At 38.6% G+C, this 10,220-nt stretch overlaps 1 protein-coding gene and 1 pseudogene across 1 annotated transcript; one reads left to right on the top strand and one right to left on the bottom strand.

The window, feature by feature from the left end:
- Positions 1-835: 835 nt before the first annotated feature.
- Positions 836-1,561, bottom strand: LOC149238922 (uncharacterized). Its single transcript, XM_089369700.1, has one exon. It carries the CDS (start codon positions 1,559-1,561, stop codon positions 836-838), a length of 726 nt encoding a protein of 241 aa, XP_089225826.1.
- Positions 1,562-4,845: 3,284 nt separating this feature from the next.
- LOC149238921 (COP9 signalosome complex subunit 1 pseudogene) overlaps positions 4,846-10,220 on the top strand; it is a 77,857-nt pseudogene continuing 72,482 nt past the window's right edge.

Here is a 10,220-nt window from a genome sequence, read left to right as displayed (position 1 = left end):
TGAAGGAATTCCAGGAAGAGGAGGCTGCAAATCCAAAGAAATTGGAGATAGCTTGGAAGAATCTGGGGGGAGAGTTCCAGCAGTAAATGTGACATTTGCCTTTGTTAATTTTGCTTCCTGAGTCTTCACAGTAAGCATCCAGCACTTCTTTGAAATGATTAGCCGTGGACAAAGAGGCAGTGCCCAGCAGGAGAGAGTCATTCGCAAAAAGGGCATGGTTTATATTTTTTAGACCTCTTGCAATGCTCAGACCCGTTATTTCTTGGTCATTCTGCTTTTTTATTAGAAGGAAGTTTAGGACAGAAGCTTGAAGGACAAAGAGCAAGGGGGAAAGAGGGCATCCTTGTCTCAGCCCTCTAGTGGCTTTAAAAAAGTCAGTTGCCCTCCCATTTACCAAAGGGGCAATCCAGGGTTCGCTGATACAAGCTTTGATCCAATTGATGAATTTGAGTCCAAAGCCAAACTTGTGGAGGACCTCAAACAAGAATCTGTGTCTTACCCTGTCAAAGGCACTTTCCAGGTCTAGTTTAATGACCATTCCTTTCTCTTTCCGAGTCAGACTTGAATGAATCGCCTCTTGGACCAGAATAAAATTATCAACAATCTGCCTTCCCTGGATGAAGCCTCCGTGGTTCTCGGGGATGATGTCAGGAAGGATGATTTTTAATCTGTTTGCAATAACCTTTGTTATCAACTTGTAGCCTGTATTGCAGAGGGAAATAGGGCGAAATCTGGAGAAGGAGCTGGCACCTTTTTCCTTAGGAATAAGGGCCAAGAAAGCTGAGTTGGTGCTTCCCCCAATTTTCTGGCAAGCTTGAGACTTCCTCACCATTCTTCACAAGTCTTTTTCCACTATCTTCCAACAGCTCTGCAAGAATCTAGCTGTGAAGCCATCCGGCCCCGGTGGCTTATTTGGCTCCATTGCGAAGAGAGATGTTTTAATTTCGTTATTGGTGACTTCTGCTTCTAAGTACTGCTTCTGATTGGTAGTGATCAATGAGGGAGCCTCGTTCACAGTATTTAGTGCAAGCCCCTGTCCCTCTTCTTCATTATACAGCTTTTTGAAGTGATGGTATGCTGCCTTTTTTATACTTTGCATGTCTTTATGGCTTGTATTCTCTTCCTTGATTTCTGAGATGGAGTTGAAACTTTTCCGGGCTTGGGCTTGCTTGTGGAAGAAGGAGGAGTTTTTGTCTCCAGCCTTAAGCCAAAGCCTACGAGATTTGACCCTCCAGTACTCTTCCTCAGCCAAACTTGCCTTGAGAAATTTTCCTTGTAGCTCAGCTTCCTTATCTAAAATTTCTTTTGTAATTTCTTCATTTTCCGACTTCATATGATGGATCTCAAGGCTTTCTTGGATCTGTTTCCTTTCCACTGCTGGGTTAGGAAGGGATTTGGCCCAGGATTTCAAAGTAGCTTTCACTCTCCTGAGCTTTTCCTCCCATACATAGAAGGCAGAACCATTGACTGGTTGCTTCCAAGTATCTTTTACCAGCTGCATGAAGGTCTGTTCTTTAACCCAGAGGGGGCTGAATTTAAAAGGAATGGGGTCTTGATTCATGGCCGAGCTTGATGGGTCTGTGATCTGAAACACTGCATGGGAGAATATGCATTCTAGAATCTAATCCAAGGAGAAGAAAAGAACTTTGTACAAAAAAACGATCTAACCTTGCAGCGATGTGCCTCGGGCCGAGTCTTTTGTTGGACCAGCAGTATTTGCCCGATGAGGGTTTTATGTCAATCAGGTCCCAATCCTGAAGCAGATCCTCAACCCATTCTCGCGCCAGATCTCTCACAATGCTCCCTCCACGCTTTTCAGCTAGGGAGAGGGTTAGATTGAGATCCCCTGCGATGATGACATTCTTTAAGTCTTCCAAGTCTGCCATATTTCTGATGGATTCCCAGCAGCTCTTTTTCTCACCTGCACTGGTTGGAACATACACATTGAAGAGGAAGAAGGTCTCATTTAAATCCATGTGTTGTAGTTTGGTGAACAGCCAATGGGCATTGGCAACTTCTTTGATTTTTGAAACTTTATTTGCGTTCCAAAGGGTACCCAGTCCTCCTGACGCACCGCGGGCTGAAACAACTTGCCCTTCACTTCTTTTCCACAGTTTTTTGACTGAGAGGAGGAAGGACTTATCCTCCATTTTAGTCTCCTGGATGAGGAGTATATCAGGAGATTCAATTCTTATCAGGCTTCTGACGGCTTCTTCTTTTGTTCTGCTCCCCATACCCCTACAGTTCCAGGAGACGATCTTCATCACTTGGTTTTTGAGTGGGGAGCTCCTTTAGAGCTCTGGTGCTGATTTCTAGTCATCTTCGGAGTTTTTGCCAAGAGTTTCTCGAGGGTTGGTTGGCTTCCTTGTAGTTTGTCTTTATAAGTCTCCTGTTCTCTTTTCTTGCGAGCTGATTTGCGTCCTCTCAATGATCTTCTAGGCGAGGAGTGTGGATCCCCTATTTCACCTTCCTCTTCTGAATCCTCCGATCCCTGCTCTTCCTCTGCATCTTCTGTGGGTATGTCGTTTTGCTTGTCTGGACTAGTATCAGCTTGCTTTGATCCCGAAGGGGCCTCCAAGTGGGGTGATGCTTCCTTCTGGCTCTCTATTCCTTTAGGATCTTCTGATGCTGAGCTTAACGACGCAAATTTGTTACCTTGATCTTCCATGGGGGAACCTTGAGTCGTAGGGCCTGGCTGGGGGATCTTGTCGTTCTTGTTTCCTGATCTAGGGTTTTTATGAACATTTTTGCTCCTTTTGACCTGTGTCCATCCTTCCTCCTTGTTTTTTTCCCCTTCACTATTCTTTGGGCAGTTACGGGCAAAGTGACCATAGACATGGCACTTTCTACACTTAAACAGTAGCTGCTCATAATCCAACTTTTGGAGGTGCACCCAGTTTCCAACCTTTATTTTTATTGCCTCAGGCAGACCCACCTCAAGATCCACTTCGACACAGATTCGAGCACAATCAAATTGATCTTTGCTGTTGGCTCTGTCTATGAACTTGCCTAATGTATTCCCAATGTGTTTGAGAGATTCCCAGTTCCAGCAGTGCATGGGCAGGTTGGGGAGTCTAACCCACACTGGAACAGCTGTGGGGATGTCGACTGATGGATCAAAGTCAGGTGTCCACTTGTTGAGATACAGCCCTTGAGGGCCCATGAAATAGGGTGCATTGCGGAATATCAGTTCCTTGTCCTCCTTTTCAGCAAATTCGAAGAGGAAAAAGCCCTTCCCTAGGAAGTATGAGGTGACTCTGTGGTTGATCAGCGATGCCCAATTCCTTGCTACCCAGCTCTCCATGGTTTTGGGGGAGGGCCAGAGTCCAGTGAACTGCCCGACCAAAGCTCTCTCTGACAATGAGAGTGCAACCTGAATCGGCCCCTCAGGAGGGAGCTCGATCTCAGGGATATCATCTAATCGCTTAACAAATTTCGCGGCTTCAACTGCTTTCTTCTTTGGGAGAGATTCCAGTAGTTTTATGAACGCCTCTGCAGCAGAACCTTGAGGCATTGTCGGATCCATATTACCGCCGGCTTAGCTCGGATGGGGTGAGCTTGCCCTGGATTCAACTCTCATAGTCCACGATCCAACCCAGAGAAAGGAGGCACTGCGTAGATGGGTGTAGATCGGGGAGGGATCCAGAAAAGAACACCGCGCAGGGGTGAGTCCGCGCGAGGAGCCACCAAGGCGGCCAACAGGGCCGAGGCTTGATCAAGCGCGGCGGGTGCTAGGTCAAAGCAGCAGCTGTGTATTCAAAGCCTGGACACAACTATTCGACCCAACCCCAAACTAACTATTAATCATCAAATATAATTTATTTTTAATGAATTTTTTTAATATAAACAATAATTAATATACTTTTAAATATAAATTATTATGAATAATCGAATAAAATTTATTTTCAATTTTTAATTATTAAATAACAATATTAACTATTTAATTTAATTAATTTCTAATTTTGATTTATTAATCAGTGAATATTTTTTCCCTATAATTAATTATTAGTTATAAAGTATTTATTAATAATTTATAAATATTCCATTGTTATAATTATTATTAATAAATAACAAATTAATAATTATAAATAAACTAAATTTTAATTTATATTAATTAACTATTATTATTATTATTATTTTGTAAGCTTGACAGGACTACATCTTCAACATGTCCAATATACCACTTCGAAAGGGGTGGGGAATTGAACTGATGACTTCACATAAGGAGTGCCTTAATAGAGCACCCGATCACCCTCTATCCAAGGCCTCATGGACGCTTGTAAGTTTGGCAGGACTACATCTTCATCATGTCCAATATATCACCCCAATCGTAGCGGGAAATTGAATCAGTGACTTCACATCAAGAGTGTCTTAACAAAGCCCTTGATCACCATCTATCCAAGACCTCGTAAACATTATTAATTATTATTATTAATAAAAATATATATATATATATATAATTATAATTAATTATCTATTATTATTATTGATCTTTTATTTTCAAAAATAATAAGAATAGAAAGTCAAAAAAGAAAAAAAAAAAACATAAAATAATAGATATGATTTAATGGGCGAAATAACAAACGAATAGATGTCAAACAGAGATGAAAAGATACCTGGATTGACAATTTCAAAAAGGACACCTTTGGTATAATTATTCGAACATAAATATGTACATGACCACTGTATTTTTTTGGCTATAAGACTGGAACGTATAAACGTGTTGCATGGTTAACTTAAATATATATGAGTAACATGGTTAGTATCAATGTATATAATTATATCTAAATCACTTTAAGGTATCTTTTAATGTGTTAGTTTAAATATATTTGGTTTGTATTTATAATGTGTTTGAGAATTCAACGCCTGTTGTTCCAAGAGCATGGAGACGATTTTCTTCACAGTCGCAGACCAAAATTTGTTGATGCTTCTCCCTTGAATTTGCATCAATTTCTGGGCCAAAACTGGGATCCCCACTATGGACTTATTGACCCTTTTGAGCTTTGGATGGCTCTCGAACAAAACTTTCTCATTCTTTCACGCATGCTCGTTCGTTTCGTCGTCGGCGCCGTTTATGACACCGACATACCCCCGGCGTATGTCCACAATGTTCATGGTGACCTTCTCCAGAAACCCATCGGGCACGCGGTCGCATTTGGTTACCACAACCAAAATTCGTTCCTTGCGTTCATCCATATCCTTGTACTTTTTGATTGAATGACGGGGGAAAATTCCACATTCAAGAGAATGCTTTCCTCTAGAATTATGTAACGCATTATGATTTCTGAAATTTGTTCATAAATATCCGAAGCTTGCCTTGATATGGGCACCCAAGTAATACCTTTGAAGTCCACCAGTGTCAAATCCAAAGCTCCCTCTCTTAAAATCTCTAGCGTTATCGGAGTGTCGCTTATGCAACACCCTTTTCCCATGATGGCCTCTGTAGCATTTTTTATTTTCTCTATTATCTCGTCTTCTTCTGTTCACTCTTCATTGCTCGAGTATCTAATAGATATTGCAACTTGTGATCCTTCTCTGCAACTTTTGAGGCGCATAACGAGCGAGACTCGCGTACAAATACCTTGGCCTCTGGGAAGCTTCACCTTGGTGAGAGATTGGAGCATGCTTGATTTTCCACTAGACTGATCTCCAAGAACCTGGATACCTTCCTTGGCAATATCCATATTGAGTGATTATGAAATTGTAAATGTAAAATAACAAATGTCATTTAATGGGCAAAACATCAAACAGACAGATGTCAAATAGAGATGAATCGAGAGCTCCCTCTCTTACAATCTCTAGCGTTATCGCAGTGTTGCTTATGCAACACCCTTTTCCTATCATGGTGTCTGTAGCGTCTTCTTTTCTTCGCTCTTCGTTGTTGGGGTATTTAATAGATATCGCATATTGCGATCCTTCTCTGCAGCTTTTGAGAAGCATAACAAGTGGGACACATAAAAATACCTTGCCCTCTCGGAAGATTCACCCCGGTGAGAGATTCAAGCACGCTTGAGTTTCCACGGGACTGATCTCCAACAACTCTGTTGGGGACCTAGATACCTTCCTTGCCAATATCCATATGGAGTGATTGTGAAATTGTAAGTGTAAAATAACAAATGTCATTTAATGGGCGAAATAACAAACAGAGATATGTCAAATATAGATGAAAAGGGTAGACTAATCCTTGGCTTGAACAATTTCAAAAAGAGACACCTTTGGTGTAATTATTCTAATATGAATATGTACATGACCACTGTATTTTTTGGCCATAAGACTACATGTCGCACTTGCAGTGTATGTATTTTTTGGCCATAAGACTACATGTCGCACTTGCAGTGTATGAACGTATAAATGTGTTGCATGGTTAACTTAAATGTATCTAAGTAACATGGCTAGTATCAGTGTATATAATTATATCTAAATCACTTTAAAGTTTCTGTTAATGTGTTAGTTTAAATATATTTGGTTTGGATTTATAATGTGTTTGAAAATTCAACATTAATTCTTATTTTTTCCAAATTCTATACTTCAATTTTTTACTTTTTTAATAGAATATGAATTTTTATTTCTTAATATTATATATTTATGTTTATAGGTGTTCTTTTTTGAAATTATTCACATGACATTTTCGTCTACACTTTTGTTGTGCCCTTAACATATGTCCAATAACTCTACACCCATGATATCTATTCAACTACTTTAGGTAGTAACACTTGCCAAAATGGTGGCTCCAATTTGTAGGTGAATGTAGTGGCAACTTCATACACTCTGCGAATTTCATTGTGCACAACCAACACCTTGCGAATTCCACGATGCACGATCAACTTCTTTTGTGTCAGGCAGTCGACACCTTTCCTACCATGTCGGGTTAAGAGTTAGTTCCTCATCAATCTTATCTATCTAACAATGAAGTTGTGTATTTCCCTACGTGTATTTATTTTTTCTCAGTACCCTGCTTGTTTTAGTTTTTTCTAAGTTTGATTCATTGGGTAAGCTTGTTTGACAAACTGAATTGTGTACTACGAGTGGCCCAGATCGAATTTTCATACATAGAGGCCCTGCTTATTTAAAGTTAGATTTTGAATTTATATCATTTTAACCAAATTTTATAATGAATGGAATGTAAGGATGTTCTAGATGTTGATAAAAAATTGAATTTATCCTCATATATGAATTTATTGAAAACAATGTAAATGCATTCATACATATGTGGATTATCTACATGTTCATCTGTGTGAAGTTATTTTGCTTCTGGTTGTGCGGTGAATAGTTGTTTCGAATGTTCTTCCTTATTCAGGTATACTATATCTATTTATCAGGTTAATCCATGGGATCCCATCTTTAAGCTTGTCAAGTATTACCAAATTTTGCCTGTGAACTAATTCTATCTAAGGTTCCTTGACCTCCACAAATGCCTAGGTTCTAAATTCTTCCATTGAACTTATAGAAACACAATTATTGAAGGACCTATTCATGAATCTGGCCCTATTAAGTGGGTCACCTTTTTCTTTAGAAATAGTTTCTCTTTCACAATTGGAATTGTAAATCCCTGTAGCATTTTCACAATGGGCAGTACTTCTTAAAAAAATGTTGTGAACTTTGCATGATCTTTCCATAAAATTGATTGCACCAAAAAATGACATCCATAGATTTAGAAAAGTGTATGCCACTGATTGAGAAAATCAAATCATGAAACTCTTCGAGAAACTCCATTTCTAATCTTTCATTTATAGGCAAAACAGATGAAAACATCCTCATTACAATCAAAATCCCCAAAACCCAAACATCTAAGACAAAATGGCATATAAAACTTATTTACCAGCACATGATAGACCAACCAAGATTTTAGGCATAAACCTTTAAATTGTTAATACTTGCAAAAAAAAATTATTCAACACGATTCTAAAAAGTTAGAATTTAATAAATTAGACTGTAAACCACCCTAAAACAAATCCATTCACCAAGAAACTTCAAGAAGCATGGTAAGCATAAATAAGGATTTGGTAAGCATAATATAAGGATATTTTATAATCAAAGTTTGATAAATCAAAACAAAATTAATATTTTTTAGCTCTAATATACCATAGACCATAAACAAATTCCAGGTTTAATGTGCTTCGACCATCTTGTGCATCAAGATATGTATAGTTGAGATTCTTAAGGGATTGTATGTGCCTTAGTGTCTTTGCATTTTTTTTTAATTATTTCTTCAATAAGTGTACATTTGAATGAAAAAATGTGTTTTTTTGTTCTTGTCTCACAATTCCCTTGTTGTTGCCTTTACAAAATAATTGTTGAGAAAACCATATAAACTAGTTCTTGAACCTTCTAAAAAGTAACAACGCTAATCATAGAAGCTCGTTTGGTCATATATGAGAGTTGCATTACCCAAATTGAATTTGACTTTTGGTTGATGCAATATCTATAAGAGTCACGAGTCTTCTCATTTAGGAAATCATTCTAGGTAAGTTATAAGTCAAGAATCAATCAACCCCTGTGACTCGGAGAATGAATAATAAGTTTGCAGGTCCTTCAACTGTCTAAAATTTGGAATATAGATGTGAATTGAAGTTGTGGCGTTTGTCATGATTCAATCAATGACAAGCATTGATATTTCATATCATCACATTGAGTTATGATTATTGAGTTTCCTATAATTGTTTGAAGTGATGTAATTTTTTTTGAAGGAAACAAAATCAAATTAGTTAGGGGCCGCTTATATTCCATGTACCTTTATAAGCTCTTCACTTGCATTCACACTTCCCACATAACCATCATTCCAAGGATATATATGTCGTATTTGTTTCTTATTTCAAATAGCAAGGAGCTTTGGTGTATTTTGTGTAAGCTTTGGTGGTGTATTTTATGTAAGATTTGGTGGTCTATTGTTTTCCAATTAAATTTTCTTAACATCATGATTCTTAACATTACTTGGAGCACATTTTTAACCAAAATGGCTAGATTTATAGCTTGTTTTAGGATTTATAAAGGAGTCAACATAGTTCAGTTTCCAACAAGAAAGTGTTCTACGAAATATAAAGTTCTTAAGAACCATTGGCTCCATTTTGTGGGTGAATATAGTGGTAGCTTCATACACTGTGTGAATTTCGTGGTGCACGACTGTAATAGCCTTGGTGAAAATTCCATGTAATAAAATTTAAAAACAATAACCACGGATGATGGGACACTTATTCCACGCCGAATTTTGGGAAAGACATCGTAGGGGGTGTTCATTTGGTTGTTTATGGCTAAGGAAATTGGCAAAGGCAGTGGTTAAGGATTTAGAAAGGCATAATGGAATTTTTGGCACATTTATTTATGAAAATAATGGGAAATAGGAGAAAAGGGAGGTGAAAGGTCACAGGTTCCATGTGAGGAAGAAAATGAAGGAAAATAATGAAAAATGAAGCAAATAGAGGCCTCATCCATAAAAAGGCTTCTGAGGATTAGTTGGTAACCTTTTGTCAATTCGGTGTTGGAGCTCTGTCTCATACTCTTAGACACTTAGAGTTTTATTGGAGCACTCTTGGAGGGTGTGGCATACTTGGATTCTTGGAGCAAGAAGGCAAAGGAAAAGAGGAAAGCACAAGGAGGCATCAAGATCAAAAACTACATCATATTTGCTTGTAGGTATCGAGTTGCATGTATGTTTCCTTCACTAGTTTTAGCATGCACGTGGTTTCTTGGTTGTGATCTATCATTGGCATGGAGGATTGCTTGGATTGACATTGGATTGCCTAGCCTTGCCATTTCCTGGATAGCCATGGTGATTGTGGGTTTATTTTCATTGTTTTTCTTTTGGTTGGTTCTCATGTTTCCTTAGATTGGGTTGAGTTATTAGTTCCTAGAAGCCTTGGTTGGAAAAACACTCTAGAAGCCTGTAACATCTTGGGTTGAGCTACTAGTCCTGGAAGCCTTGGTTGGAACAAACGATCTGGAAGCCCTGGAAGGCTTGGATGGAGACCAATTTGATGATGTTTTTGTGATGTCTGACCGTGAGGTGGAATCACTGTTTAATGGGTTGAGGTGGGTGGCCTTTGGAAGCCCTGGATGAGTTTTGATTGATGTGTTCTATGAGATCCCACATTCATTCTTGGAATATGGCACAAGGGTAAATGGCTGAAGAGAGATTTGGCTCAGTCCTTCTACGGTCGGGTGGAACATGGAAGTCCCATCCCGTGTTTGAATGAATGGTTATTTCTCCTTGTATTTATATGAGC

The sequence above is a fragment of the Pinus tabuliformis genome, chromosome 8 (genome assembly GCF_031772625.1).
Source record: "Pinus tabuliformis cultivar Carrire ecotype Pingquan chromosome 8, CPIR1, whole genome shotgun sequence".
NCBI lineage: Eukaryota > Viridiplantae > Streptophyta > Pinopsida > Pinales > Pinaceae > Pinus > Pinus tabuliformis.
Note: the sequence above shows the minus strand (reverse complement) of the source record. Positions and strands in the feature narration are given on the sequence as shown.

Excerpts from the sequence above, each read along its gene's own strand:
- LOC149238922 (XM_089369700.1), bottom strand. The coding sequence starts at position 1,561 with ATGAATCAAGACCCCATTCCTTTTAAATTCAGCCCCCTCTGGGTTAAA.